Here is a 26,900-nt window from a genome sequence, read left to right as displayed (position 1 = left end):
CCCCGTGGCGGAAGAAGAAGCGGCCGTGCCGACTCCCCCGGCGCCGCAACCCACTCCCGCGCCTGCCCCGGCTGCACCGATCCCACCAGAGCACTTTTACGCGCTGGTGCAGTCGGTGCAACAGATGCAGGCACTACTGGCCGCCCTCGTCCCCGCGGCCCCCCTCAGAGGCGTACCCACCCCTAACCTCTAATTATGGATGGTACGTCTCTGAGGATAGTGTATTGGAACGCGGGATCGCTCCAGGGGAAAAAATTGCTGCTGACCAACTTCCTCCGGGAGCAGCGCATAGACGTCCTCCTCGTCAGCGAGACCCACCTGCGGGATGACCAAAAATTTGGCATCCCGAACTTCATCACTTACCGAAAGGATGAGAAGAGCCCGGTCAATGGACAAGCCTACCGGGGACTTGCAGTGTTGGTGAAGCGCAACGTTATCCACCAGCCCATCCCACACGTGGAGTTCCAGACGATGTACGCCCTTGGTGTGCTCGTCAGCGTCGCCGGCCGCGAGCTGCGGCTGTTTGCGACCTATATTCCGCCAGGGATCACACTCAAAACCAACGAGCTGTGGTCCCTCTTGAACACCACCACGCCAACGCTTGTGGCTGGCGACTTCAACGCCAAGCACACAGCCTGGAACTCCACGAAGATCAACCGATGCGGAAGACGCCTTCACCAGGCCGCTGTGGACCACGACTTCGAGCTGTTGGGGCCGGACGAACCCACTCACACCGACACCAGGGGAGGCTCCGACATCATCGACATCGTGGCCCACAGAGGGCTGACAGCGCTGCCAACACTGCACGTCTACCCGGACTTGCCATCAGATCACCGGCCGGTTCTTCTCATCCTCCGGGACCTTCCGGCGAGGGTCTCGCTGCCGAGGAGAACGTCCAAAATCAACTGGGACTACTACGGAGAGGAAATTGAAGGCGACAAGGCCAGTGTCGCCTTCAAGAGGGTCTCCACCAGTGAAGAGGTCGAGCTTGCGGCGAGTGCTATCACCCACAGCATCCAGCACGCTCTCGATGCCGCACGGATGCCCGTTCCGGCCACCGCCAAACCCGAGCCGCTCCCGGCGCACATCACCGCGCTACTGGAGCGGAAGCGAAGAATGCGGAGGCTGTGGATGAGTACTCGCTGCCCAACACTCAAAGCCGAACTCAACAAGCTGGTGGAGACCGTAAAGGACAAACTACAGGAGCACGCAGCCAGATCGTGGGAGAACCACCTCATATCGGTGGGCGGTGATATCCCCTCCGTTCACCGCCTCTGCCGGCAGTTGTCGGGTGTGCCACAACCCGTCCGGCCGCTGCTGGCAGCCGATGGCCTCCCACGATTTAAGGCCGAAGACAGGGCTGAGATCTTCGCCGAACATCTGGAGCGTCAGTTCACGCCGAACCCGGTCGTGGACCAGGCCCACCACGACAGCGTCGTCGAGCACCTTCGGGAGTACCTTGCGGAGCCAGTGCCGGAGCATGAAGACGCGGTGTTCTTCACCCCCGGCCAGGTCAAGAGGATCATCCTGAAGCTGAAGCCCAGGAAAGCCCCGGGCGCAGACAACGTCACGAACGAGGCGCTTCGCCACCTACCGCCGGGATTCATCACGGCGGTGACGCGCCTCTTCAACGGCATTCTGCGCTCGGGCCACTACCCGAACATATGGAAAACCGGAAGGGTGATCCTCTTGCCCAAGCCGGGGAAGGACCTCCGCATGCCTGAAAGCTACCGGCCCATCACGCTCCTCAGCGCCCTCTCGAAGGTGTTTGAGAAACTGCTGCTCGGCCTCATGCTGCCGCACATTCCACCGCGCGCCGAGCAGTTCGGGTTCCGGCCTGAACATTCTACGACGCTCCAGATCGCCAGACTCCTCGGCGAAATCTCAGTCGCCGCCAACCGTAAGGAGACCGTGGCTGTTGTGCTCCTAGACAACGAAAAGGCCTTCGACAGAGTATGGCACGAGGGGTTGCTGTACAAACTGTCGAAGAGCCCCATTCCAAGAAGAATCATCAGGATTGTGGCCTCCTTCCTGAACGAGCGGAAGATCAGGGTGGCGGTCGAAGACGCCCTCTCAACGGAGAAACCCGTCCGGGCTGGCGTTCCTCAGGGTAGCTGCCTGAGCCCGGCCTGCTACGCCGCGTACACCGACGACATTCCGGTCGCAGATGGAGCCAAGCTGGCCCTCTACGCCGACGACGCGGCGTACTTCGCGGTATCCATGAGCGCGAAGCACGCCGCCAAGAAAGTCCAAAAAGCGCTAGACGCCCTGCCAGATTGGCTCCACAAGTGGAGACTGTCGGTGAACGTGGCGAAAACGCAGGCTCTGATCTCCGGGAACGCCGCCCCACCGCCGCCCCTGACGCTCTTCGGGAAGGACGTGGCGTGGCAGCCACACGTCACGTACCTCGGGGTCAAGATCGACCGTGGTCTTCGCCTGAAGACCCACGTCGACTCAGTGGTGCAAGCAGTGAAGACGGCCAAAGGAAGACTCCGTCCAGTGCTCTCCTCCAGCCTCCCGCTGAAGACGAAGCTCGGGATCTACAAAACGTACATCAGATCCCGCCTCACGTACGCAGCCCCGGCGTGGTACGCCTATGTCGCGGAGACCTACAGGCGTCGCCTCCGTGCTCAAGAAAACCAAAGTCTCCGCGACATCGTCGGGGCCCCACGGTACGTGAGGAACGCGACGATCCAGCGGGACCTTAAATGGGAGGGCCTGGACGCATTCATCTCGCGTCTGGCCAGTGACATGTTCGGCAGGGCGGACAGGTCGGCGCACCCGCATCTCGTGGGCATCGCGCCACTGCACGCTCGCCCGCCGGACCGAAGACACTGGCCATCACCCAGAGAAGCCGTCATCACAGCGAGCACCACTGCAGGCGCCGCACCCGCAGCGCCTGTTGACCCCGCGGGAAGACCAAATTAGTGGCCGCCACGGCCACGCTCAGTGACCTGCCTGCCGCTGCAGGCAGCGATGAAAGTCGCTGAAGAGGGCCACAAGCCCTGAACAGCACCCCACATTTCCGCCTGACGGCGGAAATGCAGGATGACAGGATGGAAAAATCACTACCAATTGAACTGTTGAAGAAGATACATCTCCATAAAATCAGTGACGCTCTATTATCATCTACATACCATGACTCGATTTGAAACCAACTTGGACTTCTACATATTTCTACGAGAAGGCGACCTCAAGGATTATAAAAGGCTCCATCAAGCGATTTTGGCTGGTATTCCACTCAGTGTTTGTGACCAAGATTCTGAAGAAATATTAAAGTTTTCAAGATCCATCACTGTCAACTTGAATCGCAGATGGACCGCGGCAAACAGAACTCAGAAAACATTTATGAATAAACATATGGGCTGGTTAGAGGAAAGAATCAAGTGGCCTGTGTGCAATAACCTGAATCTCGCGAAGATTTTTGAAGATACCATAGAGGAAGAAAATCAGCTACCAGAGCCTACAGATTACGTCACTCCATCCACATCTTCTGTTACAAAGGATATGAGCACTTCTACAGAAAGTCCGGTCAGAAAACCATTTTCTGACCTGGGAAACAAGCAAAAAAAAAGACGGTCAGGTACATTAACTGACTATACAGCAGATGAGTTGTCTTTTGCTCTCGTCTCTAACCTGAAATCGGAAGGAAAAATCGACCTTGCCCAAGTGATTGGGCACCTTATGAAAAACCCAGAACGAGCACACGAAGTTCAAACATATTTGTTTCACAAGGAGAAGAAGGAAACTCTCGAGGAAGATCAAGCTTTGGCCCTTGCTACTTCACTGGATTTGTCAAAATGGAGATATTTGACGCTAAGGGCTTTCTTGACAAACTACGAAGGTTCTGCACAGCTTCCTTCGTACTACAAACTGTTGAAAGCTAAGAAGAAATGCTATCCGGATACGTCTGATATTGAAGTAACTGAAGATGGAGCAAAGGTGAAATTGCAGTCATTACTGAATTTGACTGTACAGAGGATCCTGCAAGTTGTTGGCGAACCTCTAAATCTCCCAGATGGACATCTAAAAATGACCAGCAAATGGGGATTCGACGGATCTTCAGCACAAAGTAATTACAGACAGAAAAGCGGGCAACCTGACTTCGATGATTCATCAGTATTCATGACGAGTCTTGTGCCATTAAAGCTTGAGTCTGACAATGTGCTGATCTGGGAAAATCCAAAACCTTCTTCCACGTTTTACTGTAGACCAGTGAAGTTTCAGTTCGCAAAGGAAACCAGCGAATTCATCAAACAAGAAGAAGCTGCGATGAAAGAAGAAATCCGAAACCTGACTGTGTCAAGATGCGGGGAAGTCGAGATCAGTCATGATCTGCACATGACGATGATTGATGGCAAGATAGCTACAATCATCACCGATACTCCATCTGCAGCGACTTGCAATATATGTCTGGCAAAACCCAGTGAAATGAATAACTTACCAGAAGTATTCTCAAGACCAGTTCGGGATGAGGTGTACCAGTACGGACTCTCTACACTTCACATGTGGATCAGAAGCATGGAGTGTCTATTGCACATATCGTACAATATGGACTTCGAGATGTGGTGTGCACGAGGTGAAAATAAAAACCTCAAGAAAGCAAGGAAGGATTTCACGCAACAACAATTCAAAGAGCAGATGGGACTCTTGATAGATATTGTTAAACAGGGCTTCGGAACTACGAACGATGGCAACACTGCAAGAAAATTTTTCAGAGAATACCAGAAGAGTGCACAGATTACGAAGATTGATGAGAATCTCATTAGGCATTTCGCTGTGATCTTGCAGGTCATATCCTCTGGGAATGCCATCAACATCGAGAAATTCCGGGAATATTGCAGAGAGACAGCTGAACTTTTTGTACACCTCTATCCATGGTACAATATGCCAGCAAGTGTGCACAAGCTGCTCATACATGGGGCTGATATTTGCCGACATTTCTCTTGTCTGCCTATTGGAATAATGTCGGAAGAAGCATCCGAAGCAAGAAATAAGGAATTTAGAAATACAAGGGAGCAACACACTCGGAAAATGGGAAGGATTCAGAATAATGAAGACATTCTTCATAACTTTTTAATAACTTCGGATCCATATATATCACACATCAGGCCAAAGTATGCAAAATTCAATAATTTAAAATTATTTTCAGAAGCTATTGACTTATTAGAATCAGCGGTAGAGGAAGAAGCAGAAATGGAGATCGACGAAGTTTCAGTGGATAAGACAAATCCTTTGGAATAATCATCTCTTTAGTGTGCACAATATCACAGCTCTTTTCAGAGCTTTACAACAGCTCTTTTCAGAGCTCTACAAAAGCTCTTTTCAGGGCTACCATCTATATCTTCATATTTCTTGGGCAACATAGTCAATATCTAATGTATAAAATTCTCGCACGGTATAAATTTTGTGTGCTTGTCGCAAAGGTCTTGCTTTAAAAAGATAATCGTTTCATCATTAATAGTATGAAATTTCATCTCAATCAAAAATTTCATCGTAATCCTGACCTCCCCCCCAGCCTTCGTATGATCAAGTACGGGTATTTTAAAAGACTCCCCATCCGCCTCTGAACGGGTCACGTAGTATGGGTACGGTAATTTAGTTTATGATGCCTATATATTTAATAAGGAAAATTTCCAAGCGCTGTGGACGCCAAAGCGGCAGACATATGAATATGACTTCAAGGTATAAAATGTTGAGAATTGTGCGGACTATAACGCCTACTAGGCCCTGCCTAACAGTATTACCATTTCAAAGATTTTTATGATTATTACTTTTTCTCCATACAAAAAAATAAACAGTATTTTTTTTAAATATGAAAATGCACTTTTTAGCAAAAACCTTATTAACAAAAGTCAAAGCTATTGTTAAAAGGAGTATGTAAAAAAAAAATCAGCGTGATAGCTGCACTTTGATCCCTAAGTCCACCATATACGATTTTCGAACCAGTGTGGCGGCGACTCGACTCTATGCTAGACATTGAAATTAAAGCCCTGTATCATATGTTCAAGGTTCAATTTCAAAAAATGATTATAAAGTAGTGTACAACGAGTGGCCTACGCATCGTACACTAGAGGTCAACCCCGACACGTTTGTCACGCAATGACCATACGTCGTCCACGCAACGACCACACGTTGTCCACGTAACGACTATGCGTTTGCGACTGACGCGTGACGGGCAACCATTTGCCAGCCCACCCGTCCGCCCCGTGCCTTCCCCCCGCCCGCCATCATTCACTATAGAATCGAAGGACGGAGTGCACTTTGGCGGTACACGGTGATTTTTCGAAAATCATGCAGAAAGAAAAGTTGATAGAAGAAGTGCGAAAACATCCGCTACTATACGACCTTAGTGATCCGAAATATAGTGACGTACATAAGAAGGAAAAGGCATGGAATGAAATCGCTATTGTATTGTCGCAACCAGGTAAGAATTTTTTTCTACTCCGGTACATTTATCTGTTAATTATATAGTCCCGAACACCTATATAAAAGCTAGTCTTATTCAATTGCAAAAAAGTCGATCTAGTCTTTTTTGCAATTGAATTTTGCAAAAACTAACTGTCATATGTGACTATACAACTTCCCGCTCTTAATTATGCGGTATTGCTGTGTTTGTTATATTTAATCCCTAGTCGTAGAAAAAGTTTTGTATGCGACGTTGCATTAACACTCACCACGCCACTCACCATTTTTGAACCCTCTTATACAACTATTGCATAAAATACTATTAACATAATTAATTTCTATTTGTGACGTTTTCAGTGTTGATATTGAGTTATTGATTTTGCCATAATCTACAGAAATTCAACTATCGAACAAATAAATATGTGTGATTCTAATAGATATTAAAAATAATGTTAAAACTTTTAAGTCATTTCATTAAAGTACATTGTTGAGAAAATTTAATTCAACCTGTTACATCCAAAAAGTATGTAGGTTATTGTACAGTTAACAGTACCTACGATTTTCTACTTGGACACTCCAAAAATCTTGGTTTATCGTAAAAATTAGTTTTTTTCACATACAGTAATATAAAATCCCAGAATTTACTGATATAAAATATTAAATCTACGTCATATATATATTTTATTTTTAGTTTGGGTTTCTGTATGTTATAATAAAGTGCCTTACGTATATTTAATATAGGTAATCAGTAATAAAATCCCACCTTAGTATAGAAACTTGTTTAATATTCTTAATAAGCCAATAATATTATAACCAACTTCTTACGATTATTACATATTAATTATCCATGATCTATATTAAATGCTGCCACGGAACTCGTCCTTCGGGAGATTGAAAATAAGTTGCAAACATATCACGAGTTTCAAAAGCAGATGCCGAAGATTCACTTATATCTTCTGGAATTGTACTTAGATTACTTAGTAATCTCTGTTCATCATCATTATTGGCCGAACTCTGCCTTGTGTTGAGTTCATCATCGGATGTTATATTATAACACCGCATGACATTGTGTAAAATACACGTCGCAAAGACCACAATATCAACATATTTTGGGTGTAAATGCAAATTCTTATTATAAATTCCAAATTTTTGATATAAGATGCCGAACGCGTTTTCAACTACTCTGCGAGCTCGCGATAAGCGATTATTGTATATTCTTTCCTTTTCTGAAATGCCACTTGAACGTGGATATGGTCGCAATAAATTCCATTTTAAAGGAAACGCTTCGTCGGCTACAAAAACATGTGGCATTATTATTTCAGTACCAGGTAATGGTGTGGCAGTTGGAATATTAAATGTATTCATTTCAATCGCTCTTCCTAATCTTGACGATGCCAAAATTCCGCCATCACTATTCTTGCCATAGGCCCCTATATCGACAGCTATAAATCTGTATTTATCATCGACGATAGCCATGAGGACGATAGAGAAGTGTTTTTTATAATTAAAAAATAGCGAGCCGCTGCTAGGAGGGGCAATTATGTTTACATGTTTGCCGTCGATGGCACCTATACAGTTTGGAAAATTCCATTTTTTATTGAAACCATCTGCGATTCTTTTCCAGTCTTCGGTAGTAGGTGTGGGCATGAACTTCCCCTTCATTGTATTTATAATCGCATTGCACACATCTTTTAATATCGACCGGATGGTACTTTCGCCTAACCGAAAGGTTGAACTCATAGTCCTAAATGAACAGCCACTAATCAAGTACCTGAAACAACCAATTTTTCTTTATATTTATATTATTTTGTTACAGCGTCAGAATGTAAGAAGATATGGCAAAACTTAAGGGAATATCATAGAAGAGCCATTAAAAAGAAAGCAACTAAAAGTGGTCAGAGTGCTAATACTAATAAAAAATGGCAATTTGAAACTGAAATGTCTTTTTTATTACCACATTATAAAGAACGGTCTACAGTGACGTCAGTGGACAACACAGATGATGGTGATGATGAAAATAGCTTATCTGCTGCGGAAATTCTTGCCAATGTGACTAATAATGAAGAATCTCAAGACTCGTCAATTATCTCGGAGCGTCCTGAATCTTCGGTGTCTATGTACAATTCATCTAGATCAGTGTTTCCTGACATTCCAAAAACGACAAAACGAAAGAAATTGCAAGAAACAAGTGCATCGGCGGTTTTAATGGAATATTTATTAAAAAACAAACACGATGAAGATGGAAAGCAGAATGACGAAATGGATAAATTTTTTTTAAGTATTTCTAGCACAGTAAAAAAATTATCTACCTATAATCAAGCACTTTTAAAGTCAAGAATTTTTAATTTAGTTTCGGAAGCTGAAATACAAGAACTGCAAAATAATCGAAACTGTTACTATGATGATTTTTTTGCACCAGGAACTTCTGGCTACACAACTCAAAACCTAAATGCAGGTACTACCGGTAGTAGCTACACAACTCAAAACCTAAATGCAGGTACTACCGGTAGTAGCACCGCTAGCACCCAACAGCAAAATACAACGCCTATGGAAGAATCGAGGGTTGATGGTTCTTCTTAACACAATTAAAGTAAAATTGCTTTGCTTTGATTTATCCTTTAACTTGATATATAAATAAATACATATAAATTATAAAAAAGTTTCTTATTGCTTACCTTAATGTCACTGCCAGCTTTTCTTCCGGTGATACAGCTTCTCTAAATCGCGTGTTTCTTTTGTAGATGTCGTCCTCAATAATATTAAGTATATAATAAAACAAGTATCTCGGCATACGGAAATAGATATAGAATTTTTCTTCGTCATCTAGCAGACGTTTCCGGATATTCCAATATTCCCCTTCTGATTTCCTTTGTCGCAACATATCATGTACCCAATATCTTCTTTTCCTGCTGTTTCGTTCATTTTCATTATCAAATATAATAGCTATAATCGCCAGTTCAGTGAATGTAAAGTTCGACATTTCATAAGCAACACGACTTCTTTGGACAAAATTTAACCGAAAACTGAGGTTAGACGAGTTGTCTGTTGAATACGCATTACCCACTCGTTGGCACCGCGTTGGCCACTCCTTGACACCGCGTTGTCCACTAGTGACCATTGGGTGGATCAACTAGTTGACTACTCATCTAGAGTGTGAGTAGAGTTGCTGCCGCGTTGGCGTGGAGTTGTTATAATGTGCGAAGACCTTAAAGGTCATAGCTCATTAGAGCCACCCGGCACCCGACCCTCACCGCCTCAACTAGTGCGGTTGATATTGTTTGTATGGATTTCTATGGATATACGCTCATTACATCAACTCCGGATCGCCTCGCTCGCAAGTTGCCCACGCGCGGGCGGCGAGTGGACCACTCGGTGACAACTCGCAACTCGCATGCTTGCCGCACGTTGATCGCGCGTTGCCGACGAGTGGACCGCGCGCTGCCTGCCAGTGATTCACTCGAGGGCGATGCGTTGGCAATGCGCCGCTCCCCACCCTCCCATCATTCCCAGCCTTTCTTTCGAACAAGGCGGACGTATCGTTTTTACTTTTAAAATGAATAAAGAAAAACTTATCGAAGAAGTTCGTAAATATACTTTATTATATGATCTAAGTGACTCGAAGTACAGTGACAATGTAAAAAAGGAAGAAGCATGGACAGAAATAAGCAACACCTTAGCGGTAACAGGTAACGGATATTATTTATGTATTAAAAATATTAAATAAAAGATAGTACAACAGATTGGTGCTTAATTCGGTTGTCCCTTGTTTTGCATAATGTTCATTTAGTCTAATTTTAATTTGGTAACATTGCAAGCTAGTAATGGACAAAAATGATATGTAACCTACAATGTAAATCAAACAAGAGACCATATTGTTTCAAACGTTGTTATGTGAAACAAGGTACTTTCACATAATTCGTTATTAACTAGACATCCACATATATGACATTTGATGATTAGTGATTCATAAAAAAATTGATAATACGAGTAAGCAAATTAAGTATTCCATGGAAGCTGTCCAACCGATGATTTGAAATAAGCAGCAAACAAATCACGTATGTTAAAAGCAGTAGTGTTTCCACCAATGTGACGTAGATCATTGAACGCCTCCTGATGCAGGTTATGATGCGCTGGCCTGGGTCTGGAACAGTACTCTTCGTTACTTTCGATATTATAAGTTCGCATTACATTATGCAATATACATGTTGTCAAAACAACATTATCAACCATGTCTGGATTTAAACGAATATTTTTATTGTATATTTCAAACTTTTGGTATAATATTCCGAATGCATCTTCGACTACTTTGCGTGCGCGTGACAGGCGATTGTTAAATTCTTTTTGGTCCTGAGATAGTTGTTGAGAACGAGAATATGGCCTCATTATGTTCTTTTGTAACGGAAATGCCTCATCGCCCACGAAAACATGTGGAAGTGCTACGTTTGTCCCGGGCAATGCTTTGTCACTTGGAATATTGAACCTATTATTTTGAATTCGTTTTCCAATTTTTGAAGATGCAAAAATACCACCGTCGCTGTTTTTGCCATAAGCACCGATGTCAACAACTGTAAATCTGTATCTATTATCGACTATGGCCAAGAGAACTATCGAAAAATGTTTTTTATAGTTGTAGTAGAGCGATCCGCTGTTGGGTGGAGCTATTATATTTATATGCTTGCCATCTATGGCACCAATGCAGTTTGGGAAATTCCACCTGTCATTAAACCCTTCCGTAATTTTTTCCCAATCTTCAGCTGTAGGCGTTGGCATATAAACACTCATCATTTTGTCAATAACAGCTTTGCACACTTCCTTAATTATTGACCTAATAGTTGTTTCGCCTAATCTAAAGCTTGTAGATAAATTTCTGACTGAAGTGCCACTCGTCAAATATCTGAAACAAAGAAGTTCTTAATTTTGTATTACACAAAATAGGCTGTAAAAAAGTGAATTGTATTTAATTGACTATTTATTTTTTTCAGTACCAATGTGCAAGAAAACGTGGTCCAATTTAAGGGAAGCTCATCGTAGGGCTATTAAGAAAAAAAATACCAAAAGCGGTCAAGCAGCAGTCTCAGTTAAAAAATGGCAATTCGAGGATGAAATGAATTTTTTGACACCCTTTTATAAAGAAAGAGCAACTGTATCTTCACTACTCAGAGATAGTGATGATACAGAAAGTACCGTCAATGAAGATTCGCAGTTGTCTGCTCCCGATTGCCAATCGGATATTTCAATAATAGAAGATCGTCCAACATTATCTGAGTCCTCTACAAAGAAATCCAAGTTTTCAAACATAAAAAAGCCCAGAGTACTTGACGAAGACAGATCTTCTGCATCGTCATTGTTAATGAAATATATATTAAAAGAAAAAGATGAAAAAAATGAAGATGATATTGACAAATTTTTTTATGGTATAGCTGCAACGGTGAAGAAATTTAATGAATACAACAAAGCAATTATGAAATCTCAAATTTTTAATATTGTTTCGCAAATGGAACTCCGAGAAATCAATGAAAAAGGAAATAATTACTACGTCAGTAATAATTATTCAACTGCAGGACCTTCTGGAAATTATTCAACGCCAGGACCTTCTGGATACAGTACTACAACGAATTATGATACAGAAAGGAATGCCACAGAGGTGAACACACCGGTCTTGACTGATACTGAAAAAGATTTACCTGATTTTTAAATACCGAAAAAGATTTACCTAATTTTTAAAAATGTGATTAGTAAGTACTTAATTAGTGACAAAATGATGTCAATATTACGAAAATAAAGGTTGATTTAAGATACTCTTACATTGTTTTACTTATACACACATACATACTTACATATATACCGGTCAAAAACTAAATTGTTATTAAAATGACACATGGAGCATACCAAGAGGTAAAAAAAACTAAAGTAATAACTTTATTTACTTACTTTAAAGTCACAGCCAATTTCTCTTCGGGTGTGATCGCTTCTCTGAATCTTGTGTTTTGCTTAGATATGGAGTCTTCAATATGAGACAGTATGTTATAAAACACACTTTGCGGCATATGATAGTAGGAAAAAAATTTTTTCTCGTCGGCTAGCAAATGCCTACGAGCTGTCCAATATTCGCCCTCTTTTTTTCTTTGTTTAAACATTTCGTGCACCCAATAAGCTTTCCTTTTTCTCTTGGGTCTTTCATTTTCTTCTGCATCAAGCGCTACAGCTATGAGTGCCAATTCACGGTTTGTAAAATTTAACATTATGAAGCGCACGTGTAGACGTAGTGCCAATTGTTAACAGACTACACGAAAATTCCTGGACTAACCGGTCTCCAGTCGTAGACCACGCGGCGTCCACCAGCGGCCAGCGCGGGGTCCACTGGGTGACGATGCGAGGTCCACTGGTTGACCGCGCGACGTTTATTGGTGATAACACGGTGTCCACCCGTGGACCACCTGTCGACAACGAGTTGACGCCGTGCGACGAGGCGGTGCGGAGTGAGTGCCGGGTGGCTCTAATGAGCTATGACCTTAATCGACTTCAGCGACCGACGCATCGACCGCAGCCCACGCCTGGATCTCTTCGACGGCCGCTCTTCTCTCCAGCGTGGCAGCTCTGCACGATATCTTCCGGCGCCAACAAGTCGACTTCGCTCTCTACTGTCTCGACTCACCGCAGACTACGAGCAACGCAACGGCTCACTCCTGACTCACTAGGACTTCGAGCAACTTCCGACTCACTGGAAGACAACTGGCACTCATGACGGACGCCAGCGCTACCTGTGTTGGCGCAGTTCTACAACAAAAAAAGGGACGCATTTGGGAACCATTAGGATTTTTTTCAAGAAAACTTAAGTGATGCACAACAGAAATATTCAACATTCGATAGAGAATTACTCGGAATATATATGGCAGTCAAACATTTTCAAAGATTGATCGAAGGAAGAGAATTCACGATTTTTACGGATCATCGACCTTTGACTAAGAGCGCATACAGACGAACGGCATGGTGTCGACGGCAGGGTACCACCGCAGCCGTCGACGTGTCGGCGGCAGCAGTCAATACGTCGACGGCTGCCGCCGATAGGCGGCAACAGCTGCCGTTGACAGGCGACGTTTGCAGTATTAGAATGCCGCGTACTAGTAGTCGTGGTATAGGAGCCAGTTGCAAAATGGATTCCGAGGAAGAAACACTGTTATTGCTTTTACTCCGCCGCCGTCGCCGACAACAACGAAAAAGAAAGATACGTTCAGTGTGGGTTGAAGAAATATTAATGTATAGAGAACAAGAGGGAGATTTTTATACACTCTATCCACGTTTACGAGAGAACGAAAAAAAATTTTTCAATTACTTTCGTATGGGCGTGGACCCATGTCTACGGTGCGGCGCCGTTTGCCGTGCAACGGTAGGACCAGGCCACAACTGTGCGTTGCGGCGTCGCATCGCAAAAATCAACGACGCCGCACAACGCATCGTGGAAAATCCGATGCGCTGCGCAACGTACAAATCTGCGATGCGACAACGCGTTGCCGTTTAGTCGGTGTCCATACTTTGAACGACCTGCACGTGTTTTTTAAGCGATATGGCGGAGTACGATGTCGACCACCTGATATCTTTAATTTACGAACGTCCCGTCCTTTGGGACAAAACTATATCACAATTCAAAGACAAAAATTTAAAAACAGAAGCATGGAGGGAAGTGTGTACAAGTTTATATTCAAATTTTGAGGAGTTAAATACTGTTGAAAAATCAAAAATCGGTAAGTACTTATAAACATTTATATTTTCGTTAACTGCCAACTTAGAGCTCCAATGTTACTATTAAAATAATTACAAAATTCGTTTCTGATTATGTTAGCTTCCGTTCTACTTTCATGTGTTGTTTCGTGTAAAATTTGCAAAGAATCGTCAATAATCATTTCTTCAAACGTTTGTGCGCCATCTCGATTCAATACAAAGTTGTGTAATACACAGCATGCTTTTATAATGTCTATTGTGAAATCGTAAGAAACATTAATGGGTCGGTGAAATATGCGCCATTTATTTGCGAGAATGCCAAAAGCGCTCTCAACATATCGTCTGGCTCGGCTCAAACGATAATTAAAAACTCGTTTTTCTATCGATAAAAACTTCCCAGAATATGGGCGCATTATATTATTTGTCAGTGGTAATCCTTCATCCGCCACGAAGACAAAAGGAATTTCTTTTTGAAAGCCAGGTAACGGTTTTGGCGGAGGTATAGATAATTGACCTTTTTTTAATAAGTCGTATAGTTTTGAATTTTGAAAAACAGTGGAGTCACATTCCTTACCATATGCACCTATATCGACATATATAAATTTGTAATTCGTATCAACAAGTGCTAATAGAACAATGGAATTATAATTTTTATAATTGAAAAATAGGGATCCACTGTGATCCGGGCTCAATATACGAATGTGTTTTCCATCTAGCGCTCCTATACAATTAGGAAAGTTGGTCTTTTTTTCATACTCTTGAGCAATTTGTTCCATCAGCTCTGTTGTAATTTTTGGTAATTCCAACCTTTTAAGAATGTTCCATAAAATACGACAAACAAATTTTACTATTTCTGTTATTGTAGATTTTCCACGATAATATGTGAAATGCATATCTTTAAAAGTATTTCCCGTCGCCAGGTACCTGAAAAAAAAAAACAAAATAAATCATTATTCTTCATATTTTTTTAGGTAACGATGTCATAAAAAAATGGAGAGGAATCAAGGATAATTTTACAAAATACGAAAAAAAATTAAACGAGCAATGTAAATCCGGAGCTGGGGCCAAAAAAATTAAACAATATCATCTATACGACCAGCTCCTATTTCTGAAAAAGAATTTTCAAAATAAAACAACATCAAGTCTTGACGATGAAGAAATAAGACCAAGCACCTCAACCCAACAAAGCCAGCAACCTGTCATGCCACGTTACCAGCCTGCATCGCGTAAAAGAAAAATTGACGAAGACGAATTTGAGAAGAATATTATAGCTGCTTTAAAAACACCTGAAAGTAGACATTTATCTTTTTTTAAAGGAATTTTGCCATCATTGGAAAAATTGAATGATAATCAAACAATAATTTTCCAAAGTCGTGTCCTACAGATATTAACTGATTTACACCAACCATCATACTATCCCAGCCACTATCAAACTTCACAAACATCCGTCCAAGCAAACTATCAAACATCTCAAACAACTGTTCAGACTGGCTATCAAACAGCTCAAATGTCTATGCAGAGTGGCTACCAAACATCCATTCAACGCAGTGCCTTCCAAAGCGGATGCGAAACATCACCGGCGCCTATGCAATCGTCTCCACAAACGCCAAGGAATGATGATGTAAATGAGCCAGAACAAATTAATTTCGATGAGGAACTAACAAATTTGACGAATGACACACAATCGGATTACGAGTTTTGAATAACACTAAATTGTGAAAATGATTAAACAGTATGATTATAGTATAAATAGTTTATTTTTTTCTTACCTTATAGTTAATCCCAGCATCTCCAGAGGTTCGATGGGTTTTCTAAATATGTATTTCTTTTGTAAATGAGGCTTTATCAAACTAAGAAGCTCTTCAAAACTTCCTACACTCATCCTAAAGTAATCGAAAAATTTAACCTCGTCCACTTTTAGCGCCTCATATTTCCTTTTGAAGTGGTTTCCATCTTTATTCATAATTGTCAGTAATGGGTGCACCCAGTACTTTCTTTTCTGTTTCTTTTTCTTAATACGCCTTAACGCAAGCAGAAGTAGAACACGCGCAGTGCGATCCATGTCTCACTAGAAACTGAAACGTTGGTTAGCGTCTTTACGTACGATGTCGTATCCGATGAAATTTTTGCGTTGCGACATCGCATCGCATAGCTGTGCGATGTTGTTTTTACGATGCGACGCCGCAACGCACTGTTGTGGCCTGGCCCGTACGGCACCGCCGCCGGCAGATGGCGCGGCGCCGTGCCGCGCCACGGCGTCGTGTACCGACGTGCTCATTATTGTGTTGTCAGTTGCATAGTGCGCACGTGGTAATTTTTTTTGCATAAAATGGCGGACGATTTAGATTTAGACTTTTTGATTTCACTAGTGGAAGCACGTCCCGTTCTCTGGGACAAGTCAAAGGAGGATTATAAGAATAAAAATTTAAAAACAGAAGGGTGGAAAGATGTCTGCCTAAATATTTTTCCATCATTAGACAGCATGGACAATAAAGAAAAAACGAAACTCGGTGAGTATATACCTACCTATTTATTTATCTTTTTAACTTAATAAAGTGAATACAATAAACATCAAAGTGAAATCAATGCATTAATGCTTAGTATTATTATGAACTTGCCATTTACACACACTCAATACATTTGGTGGGTTCGATCCGTGACCCAACTTTAATTATATTTTGCTTAGTTGCCAACTAAGCGCACCGGCATCACTATTAAAGTATTTACAAAATTCGTCTCTTATATTGACAGGATTTGTTAAGGAAACGTCATCTGCTGTTTGTGGAAGGTTCAAAAAACAGTCGTCAATATATAACTCCTCTGATTTTCTAACTCCATCTCGACTTACAACAAAATTGTGTAAAACACAACATGCTTTGATAATGTCGGTCGCAAAATTATATTGAACATTTAAGGGCCGATGAAATACTCGCCATTTATTTGCGAAAATACCAAAAGCACACTCGACATATCTTCTTGCTCGACTCAAACGATAGTTGAAAACCCTTTGTTCTTCTCTGAGATGCTTCCCTGGGTATGGACGAATTCAGGGGCGTAGCTACCGCCGTATCTGCCGTATCAATTATACGGGGCCCCCGAGCCACGGGGGCCCCAAAGTGTGTAAGGAAAAAGAAATAAAAACTTCCTAATTTATTTTATTTTACAAATGACAAAATTCTATAAAGCAATAACTTTTCATCCCGCCTTAAGCGTGCGTTCAAAAGTTGGCAACACTCTACATCGTTATGGCGGGCTGCGGGACTTCCCCGTTTTACTTACTTCATCTGCAACTCAGCGGGGAATCCCTCAATAATAAAATCGATATCACGATGTACGTGTACGTCCATACTCTACATTTGATGTTAAACCACGGAGTGCAGTGCAGTGTTTATTTACGCGTTTTATGTAATTGTGCATTACCTACATTGTAATTCAGTACAAACAATATTGTTCTTCTGGTTTAACAATATTAGAAGCGATTTGTAAAAGAAATGAGTGAAAGGAAAAGAGATTATCCCAGCGGTGGTGAGAAAAGAAAAAGTAAACGGAAAAGGGAAGAGGTTATAAAAAAAGTGCCCAAAATTTCTTCATTTTTTCAGAGACAAGATACTGTGAGTGATTTAGATTGGAAAGGTAAGTACTACCCAACCCATTTATTCGGGGTTCGTAGTGATTAACAAGGAAATCTTTTAATTTCGGTCTGTCAATCTGTCCGTCACAAAAAGTTTATTTTTAGATTCTTCTGAAGCACGTTCTGCGTCGAATATCCATTCGGAAATAGAAGAAAGTCAAGCACATACTTCATCGGATGTCCATCCAGAAATTGAAGAACACCAAGTCAACGATTCTGATATATTTGAGGATTGTAATATAATTTCATCAGATAGAGGAAATTTCGGTGACAATTTATCTGAATGCGAACGAAAAATAATTTTTAAATTGGGTCCATTTAAACCACAAGGACCAATTCCAAAAGATCCAGAAAGTAACCGACCTTTTTCGGCCTATTATTATTCATATTTCAATCAGGCAGGCATAAAACTTGTAAGACCAATGACCATGGTTATGTTATTCTAACGTTTTAAACAAACCGTACTGTCACTTCTGTTGGTTATTAGCAGATCGTCAAAACAAATCGAACTCCTCTGCTTGGGTTAACGGTGTTTCGGTTAGAAGCAATTTTACGCAAACTATACTTGACCATGAAAAGTCACAGCAGCATATGAATGCCTCACTCTCTTATAATAATTGGTTGCAAGGAAATACCATCGATACTCTATTGCAAAGTGAAATCAATAGTAAAATTACATTCTGGAGAGATGTACTGAATCGTATTATTAATGTTATAATTACTTTAGCATCTTGTAATCTATCTTTGAGAGGGCATGATTCTGATTCTGGAAATTTTATGGCAATTTTACGTTTGCTATCTAACTATGATGCAACTTTAAAAGAACTTCTTCTAAAACCGAAAGGCGAAATAAATTATTTAAGCCCTACGATTCAAAACGAAATTATTAGTTTGCTTGGTACCACCGTTAGGAACAATATTATCTCAGAAATTAAAAAAGCTCCATTTCTGACAATAATTCTGGATACAACACAAGACTTGTCAAAAATTGACCAACTTTCTGTAGTTTTTCGATATATCTCGGTTACAGAAAATGATGATAATTTGCCTAAAGAAATAAAAATCTGTGAGTCCTTTTTAGGATTTATAGCAGTAACCGATTGCAGTGCTGCAGGTCTGAAAACTGACATTTTAAATTTGACTAAAGAATATGGAATTGATTTGACTAAATGTAGAGGACAGGGTTACGATGGAGCAAATGTTATGTCGGGTGTTTATGGAGGATTACAAACCCTAATAAAAGAGCATGCTCCAAATGCCGATTATGTTCATTGTGCTGCGCACGCTTTAAACTTAGTTGCGAGACACGTTCGTGAAGTATCGACTTTTTTCGATAATTTAGAAAAAATATATACTTTTTTTGGCAATAGTATAAAACGCTGGGCTATGCTAAGTGACGATCCATCTGAAAAATATTTGATTACCCTTAAAAAGGTATGTCCAACCAGATGGTCTTCTAGGAACGATGCTTTATTATCGGTAAAGAAAAATTTTTTACTTATCATGAAAACTTTGTACCAACTAAATTTAATTTCAAATAAAAAAGATGAACGTGAAGAATGTAAAAATATAATTAATATTTTAGAGAGTTATAATTTCTTAGTGCTCGTTACATTTTTTTCTTCACTATTTGAAATTATTAATCCTATTTCTAAAGCTCTACAGCATGAAAATAATGACTTACAGAAATCTAGTATTTTATTAAGTAATCTTTTAAATAGACTGTGCCAATTAAGAAATCAGATTTCATTTAATAGTTTGCTAAATGAGTCCAAAGATTTAGCAAAAGAGTGGGGGGTAACAACTGTTTTTAAAAACAGTAGGCGAAAGATAACGAAGCGTTTTTTTGATGAGTTATCACAAGATGAGAGAATTTCCGACCCGGAATCCTATTTCAAAGTCAATGTATACTATTGCTGTTTAGATATATTAATTTCTCAAACTAAAGAAAGATTTCAGAGCCTTTGCGACCTGAGTAGTATGTTCGAAATATTACAACCGGAGAACGAACGAAGAGATATTAATCGCTTCCGAAAAACTGTCGGTTAAATACAGTAAAGACATCTCAGTTAATCTTTGTGACCAATTAAAGGCTCTAAAAACATGCTTAAAATCTGAAATTCAAAAAATTTATTCCATTAAAGAACTCATTGAATTATTGCTACTAAAATTCAATAGTCTTGCATCTAGTTTTCCCGAGGTAATCACAGCATGCTTTTTATTCTTGACCCTTCCAGTTACAACCGCAACTGCAGAAAGAAGTTTTTCAAAATTAAAACTGATAAAAAATTACTTAAGAACTTCGATGGGACAAGAACGGCTGTCAGACCTCTCACTATTGTCCATAGAGGTAGAAACTTTAGAAAAACTAAAATCATCATCAGCCATAAATGATTTAATAAATCAGTTTGCCGAAAAAAAGGCAAGGCGAATGAATATTTAAAATTTGATTTTTATTTGTAAAATTAAATTTTTAAATTAAGGTTAAATTATGTTATGATAAATAAATATTTCTTTTCACAATATTTTTTTTCTTTTGTGAAAAATCTTTACCCCCAAACAATACAAGGGCCCCCAAACAATTTTTTATACGGGGTCCCGCCAATGCACGCTACGCCACTGGACGAATTAGATTGTTAAGTAACGGTAGGCCTTCATCAGCGATAAAAACATAGGGAACTGAATTTTGGAGCCCCGGTAAAGGCTTTGGCGCTGGTATGGGAAGTCGATTTTGCAATAATAATTCGTATAGTTTTGAATTGTGGAAAATGGTGGAATCACATTCCTTTCCATACGATCCTATATCAACATATACAAATCTATACTTGAGTCGTATAGAATCAAAGGCGGCTATCTGTAAATTTTGGTAAAAATAAGTTTTGACTATGGTAACATTTAAAATTTTGAATGCTTCTAACGTATACATTGATTTACTATCAAAAATGGATATCTTTCATACAAAATACACGTCAAATCCGAGTTCATTTTCAAATACGGCTATCTGTAAAGATTCAAAATCAAACATGGCCTTCTTCATCCGTCAACCAATCACAGCCGTCGATTTGCCGCGCGACATTATGGCGGATCACAGTATTTTGCACAAATAGTGTTGAGTGATTTTTATTTATTTATTACAGTTTAAGTTTGTGTTACTAAAGATATTGACTGAAATTGAAATAATGGAGTCTAATCCTAGGTTGGTTACTAATCAGTTTTCTCGAAAACGACGCAGAAATCCCGAAAAATGGCAAAGAAATGTTGCTAAAAGAATGAGGTTAGTATTGTTACTAGGGCTGTGCCACAATCTCATTGTAATTTAATATTTTATTTATTAAGAATTTGGATTTCTATTTATAATTTTAGCTAAATAATTTATAATTTTTACTATAACAATAAAATGGATATCATAAACATCATCTACCAAGTATTGTTTATCGAGATAAAGAACTTACTTATCTATTTTAGGTATTCTTCTAAATCTGCGCCTGAACGAGTCTGTAACCATTTATCAAAAGCGCTACAGTGTGCAAAGTTGACAATGGACCAAATCATGAAACTGCACCGCAACTTTTATGCACATAGTGAAAAAAAAGAGCAAGACGCACTTATTTTAAAATATTGTTCGGTGCAAAGCACAGCTTATAAAAGACAAGGATTTAAAGGACAAAGACAAACTGCCACAAAATATCACGTCATTTTGGATAAAGGAAAAAAAATACCGATTTGCAAAAAATTCTTTTTGTCCATATTTGGTGTAACGAAACACCGAGTGGCATATGTAATGAATAGATTTTATTACACATCCGAGTTTCCTACCGAAAAGCGTGGTGGGAACCACAAAGAACATAAATACTATGCTCAGAAACAATCTATTCACGCATTCATTCAAAAATTAAAGTGTGTTGAGTCACACTACTGCAGAAAAAGCAAATTCGCAGAGAGACAGTATTTACCATCAGAGCTCAATATTAACAAACTGTTTATAATATATAAGAGCAGTGAATTTGCAAATTCTAAGGTAAAAAAGTCGTATTTTCGTTGTATTTTTAACAAATTTTACAATATCGGTTTTGGATCGCCAAAAACAGACGTCTGTTCAATGTGTTTACAACTAACAGAGAAGTTAAAAAATGAAAGTGACCCGCAAAAAAAGAACGAACTGATAACTCAAAAACGAGTACATACGTTGCGAGCAAAAGCATTTTTTGAGAAATTACGTGAAATATCTGATGGATTGAAAGTAATATCCTTTGATTGCCAAAAAAATCTGCCCCTACCTAAATTGCCCGATCAGAGCACGTATTACAGCCGGCAATTATACTTATACAACTTCACCATGGTGGAAGGATCTTCTACTCTTCCATTTTCAAAAGAACGTATTTTTGCATATGTATGTACTGAAAACGAACATAATAAGGATTCTAATCTAGTTTCATCGGCAGTCTACCATCGTTTAACCGAAACAGATAAAACTAATATCGACACTATTCGATTGGTTGCTGACGGCTGCGGAGGCCAAAATAAAAATAGTATTTTAGTTGGTACGTGTTGTAGTTGGCTGCTAAAAAACAATACTATTAAAAAAATAGAAATAGTGTTTCCAGTGACGGGGCACTCATACATGCCAGCAGATAGAGTATTCGGAGTGATTGAGAAAAAACTGAAAAATCTTGAAGTAATATTGCACCCCAACGAGATCAAAGACATAATCACTGAAACGGCCACTTTGGTGGAATTCGGTAAAGATTGTCCTGTTAAGGACTGGAGAAAGTCCGTTAAAAATGTCGTCAAACAGACAACATCGTGGCCTATGAAGTTCAAGGAGTGCAAAAGGTTCATTTTAAAACGGTCGAAAAAGCCAGGCAGTGTCCTGGTTCGAGGAGAACTTTTCTATAAAAGTGATGTTGCAGTAGCGGCCAATGTATGCCAAAAGGGCAAGAAAATAAGTATGATTGAGCCGCAAACTTTACTCAGTGGTGTACCTGTAAACAAAAATAAACTGGAAGATGTAAATAAGTTGCTAGTTAAACACTTTGGCCCTACGTGGAAGGAGTTACAAACTTTGGCCTTTTATGACAATTTATTTATGTCACAAGAGTCTCTTATTGCTTCACCAGAAGAGCAAATTCAAGATTATTGCGAAGAACCATTAGATGATGCCTGTGATCTTCGTATATAAAAATCATAGAGCATTGAATCACCGTGTCGCTCGCGCGCTACTAGAGGCGCCTTTGTCGACAAATTCTTTAAAAAGCAACGTCTCAGTGGGCGTCACCGTTTACCCACACTAATTATTACAGAAGTAATGCATCTGAATAGTCTAAGCTGACAGCCAAACGTCGCATTTTGGAATTTAATGATAATGACCCTTGACTAACTTTCGTCTCTAGTCCGGCCGCGCGCGAAGTTCATTGCTCTGTGATAAAAATGCACGAAGGTCACCGGTACCATCTAATTTTATTACTTAAAAAACATTGCATTAAATTTTGTATTAAGTTTAAGAAAGTCATTATTTCATTTTCATGTTTAAAAAAAACTAAGTACCTACCTATTTCATTTTAATTCACTGTAACTTAAGTATAAAGTATAAAATTAAAATATCATTTCTTTCTAATTTTGTTGTTACGTTAATTTTATCCAGTTGAAAATTCTAATTTCATTTTTATGTTATTAAATTCTAATTTCATTTTTATGTATACAAAAAAAAAACTTAATTTTGTTGGGAATTAAAATTTCACTTGTTTTAATTTTGTTGATAATTAAATATTATATAATTTACTGCTTGTTTGTTAACATTTATTGATAGTGATATTGTTATCCGAACCACTATTTGAGTAACAATATCACTAACAATACCCCAGTGGTGTCAAATAAAAATAATACTTACTCATGATATTGTTTAGTGACAACCCTTATTTTACTTTTTTTTTATTAGTATCAAACATGGCTATTTGTCATTGGCTTGGAATCAAAGGTGGCTATTTGTCTATATCTCAGGTTCAAATACGGTTATTTTCAAAGTTCAGTATCAAATGTGGCTATCTGCACAAAATAAACACCTGCCGTATCTAAACATTCAACTTTAATACAGACTTTGAGTTAAATTGTAAATTCTTTAATGATAATTTTGTCTTGCAAACAAAAATTTTGATGTAAAAATGAAAAACAGTCCTAAAGGGTTTATTTTTTATATTGTCACTTTTCAGCCATAACTCAGATAGCCGATTTTGATCCTACACGACTCACTTAGAATCCACCAGTGCCAGCAAGACTATAGAGTTAAAACTTTTATAGTTAAAAAAAAGGGACCCACTGTGGGCAGGACTACATATTCGGATGTGTTTCCCGTCCAATGCCCCCATGCAATTCGGGAAATTTGTTTTTACGTCAAAATCCTTAGCTATTTTTTCAATTCGCTCTTCGGATATTTTCGGTATACTTTCACTTAAAAGAATGTCCCATATAGCACGACAAACATCTCGTACAATTTTTCCAATTGTAGATTTTCCACGATAATCTGTGAATTCCATATCTCTGAATGAATTCCCTGTTGCCAAAAATCTGCAAAAGAAACATTTCTTAAAATTTTACAGACCATTATAAAAGCAATTTTATTATCAGTTCTATTTTTATAACGATTGTTACAGGTAATGACGTCATAAAAAAATGGACTAACATTAAGGATAATTTTTTCAAATATACAAAGAAGGTAGAACTTTCAAAGAAATCTGGAGCTGGTGCTAAACGTATAAAAGAATATCATTTGTATAGACAACTCATGTTTTTACAAAAAAATGCACCAAATTTAACTGAAGATAGTATAGAAGAAGAATCTCAAACTCCGAACACAAGGTCAAGATATCAACCCTACAGAAAAACTACGCTAAAACGAAAACCAAGTTGCGATGAATTTGAGAAGCAAATCGTCGAAACTTTAGCTGCTTCTGAAAATCGACACCTGTCATTTTTTAAAGCCATTTTACCGTCTCTCAACAAGTTAAATGACCACCAGACCTTGCTATTTCAAAGCGGGGTTTTAAAGATTTTAACAGATTTCCATCAATCACCATTCCAGTCATATAGCGGGTACCAGACAGCAACATCTTACGACGCTAACTATAACCAAACTGCCCAACAACCACAAGCTACAATGTCTTATGAAACTAACTATCAAACAGCTTGTAATTCATCAAACCCAATTAGTATAAATCGTCGCGAAACATCACCAGTCTCAACTTTGGAAGACATCATGTCTAATACCACAGATACACTGGAATCCGAATACGATTTTTCTTAAATCATAATAAATACGAAAAAGATTACATTATTACTGATTTATATTATAATTTTGTAAGAAAACGGTTTTTTTATTGATTTTCTTCTTTGTTGATTTTTTTTTGTTTGATTGTTATTGATACAAAGATTACAATATTATGGTTGCGAAAAGAAGTAAAAAATATACATTTGTTTAAATGCGTGAACTTGATTGTTTTATTTAAATTCTGCAAAAAGGACCACTTGACGAGTTAGCAATTTTAAAAGGCTTGGCGGATTGACACAAAACACAGACCTAGCTAATACATACGTATGAATACATCAAAGAAAATATTTCTATGATTAGAATATGTAAATAAGTTGAAATAAATTTCTTTTTTTTACCTTATAGTTAAGCCTAGCATTTCCATGGGCCCAACAGGTTTCCTGAACACGTATTTCTTCTGTATACGAGGCGCTATTTTGGTTAGCAGTTCTTCAAAACTTGATATAGACATTCTAAAATATTCGTAAAATTTGTCATCACCACATATTTTCAACGCTTCATATTTCCTCTTAAAATGATCTCCATCATGGTTCATTATAGAAAGGTATGGATTTACCCAATATTTTCTTTGATTTCGTTTTTTCTTCATTCGTCGACGTCTTAACAGCAACAGGAGCAGGATACGTCTTTTGCGGTCCATAACAAGCCAAAACTAATTTTGGTATAAGTGCTGAGCGTGTACGTGCCGGTACACGACGCCGTGGCGCGGCACGGCGCCGCGCCATCTGCCGGCGGCGGTGCCGTACCGTTGCACGGCAAACGGCGCCGCACCGTAGACATGGGTCCACGCCCTATGTCAATCGCTTCTTTTGATGAGTTAACAACTATCTTGAAAGCCTCAATATCTCGCCAAGACACCGTGATGCGGAAAAGTATACCAGCTGAGCAAAGACTCGCCATGACATTAAGGTAGCTCATTTTGTGGATGCGTGACGCTTGCGCACTCTCCGTCTATTTGCAGTCGACTGACAAAATGGCGGACGAAACACGCAAGAACCGCAAACATCGCCACCTGTCGGCGGCAGCCGTCGATGTATTGACTGCTGCCGCCGACGCGTCGTCGGCTGCCGTCGACAGATGGCGACGGCTGAAGTAGACTCTGACGTTTACAACTTGCAGTTCGTCTGTATGAACCCTTACGTATTCTCTCGAAAATCTTCACCTAACGATACACCACGAAGAATACGTCAATTAGATTTTATTTCACAGTATTCTACCAATATTCAACACATAAGTGGACGTGACAATATTGTCGCGGACACATTATCACGTATAGAACAGATAGATATGCCATCACCAATCAATTACGCTGAATTAGCAAAATGTCAACTCAGCGACCAAGAATTAATAAGACTTCGTGACAATAAGAAATCATTATTCAGAAACATCAAACTTCCGGGTTCTACGGAAAACATCAGTTGCGACGTATCTACTGGAAAAAATCGCCCTTATTTACCGGAAAAATTTCGAAGACAGGTTTTTGATGTCATCCACGGTCTAAGCCATCCTGGGAAGAAAACTACAAGAAAGTTGATAACGCAAAGATATTTATGGCCATCATAGATATGAACAAAGACATTAACAACTGGTGTAGATCATGCATAGCTTGTCAAAAGTCAAAAGTACAACGCCACACAATATCACCGGTCGGTAAATTCATGCCATCGCAGCGTTTCGAACACCTACACATCGATATCGTCGGACCGTTACCTATTTCTCAAGGAAAACGATATCTAATCACAATTATAGATCGCTGTACCTCATGGCCGGAAGTATTTCCCGTGGAAGACATTACAGCCGAAACGGTGGCTCGCGCACTAT

At 39.8% G+C, this 26,900-nt stretch overlaps 3 protein-coding genes and 1 pseudogene across 4 annotated transcripts; 2 read left to right on the top strand and 2 right to left on the bottom strand.

The window, feature by feature from the left end:
• Nucleotides 1–3,123: 3,123 nt before the first annotated feature.
• On the top strand, nt 3,124–10,812 carry LOC106142803 (uncharacterized). Its single transcript, XM_060945344.1, has 2 exons — nt 3,124–6,427; nt 8,225–10,812. The coding sequence occupies exon 1, from the start codon at nt 3,139–3,141 to the stop codon at nt 5,242–5,244; it is 2,106 nt and encodes a 701-aa protein (XP_060801327.1). The 5' UTR covers nt 3,124–3,138; the 3' UTR covers nt 5,245–6,427; nt 8,225–10,812.
• LOC106134833 (uncharacterized) lies at nt 7,173–16,332 on the bottom strand. 2 transcript variants are annotated; one of them, XM_060945354.1, is made up of 4 exons: nt 15,897–16,332; nt 12,340–15,051; nt 9,084–11,302; nt 7,173–8,179 (listed from the first exon to the last, which is right to left on the bottom strand). In XM_060945354.1, exons 1-2 carry the CDS (start codon nt 16,187–16,189, stop codon nt 14,169–14,171), a joined length of 1,176 nt encoding a protein of 391 aa, XP_060801337.1. In that variant the 5' UTR covers nt 16,190–16,332; the 3' UTR covers nt 7,173–8,179; nt 9,084–11,302; nt 12,340–14,168. The 2 variants fall into 2 exon arrangements, with proteins under 2 accessions (XP_060801337.1, XP_060801335.1); XM_060945352.1 differs by lacking the exons at nt 12,340–15,051; nt 15,897–16,332 and having other exon boundaries at nt 9,084–9,526.
• A 49-nt stretch (nt 16,333–16,381) lies between these two features.
• On the bottom strand, nt 16,382–26,513 carry LOC132901982 (uncharacterized; annotated as a pseudogene).
• LOC132901970 (zinc finger MYM-type protein 1-like) lies at nt 17,223–20,281 on the top strand. Its single transcript, XM_060945351.1, has 2 exons — nt 17,223–17,760; nt 17,864–20,281. Exon 2 carries the CDS (start codon nt 18,350–18,352, stop codon nt 19,805–19,807), a length of 1,458 nt encoding a protein of 485 aa, XP_060801334.1. The 5' UTR covers nt 17,223–17,760; nt 17,864–18,349; the 3' UTR covers nt 19,808–20,281.
• Nucleotides 26,514–26,900: the final 387 nt, after the last annotated feature.

This window comes from Amyelois transitella, chromosome 8 (assembly GCF_032362555.1).
Source record: "Amyelois transitella isolate CPQ chromosome 8, ilAmyTran1.1, whole genome shotgun sequence".
Taxonomy (NCBI): Eukaryota; Metazoa; Arthropoda; class Insecta; order Lepidoptera; family Pyralidae; genus Amyelois; species Amyelois transitella.
This window is presented reverse-complemented; position numbering and strand designations above follow the sequence as displayed.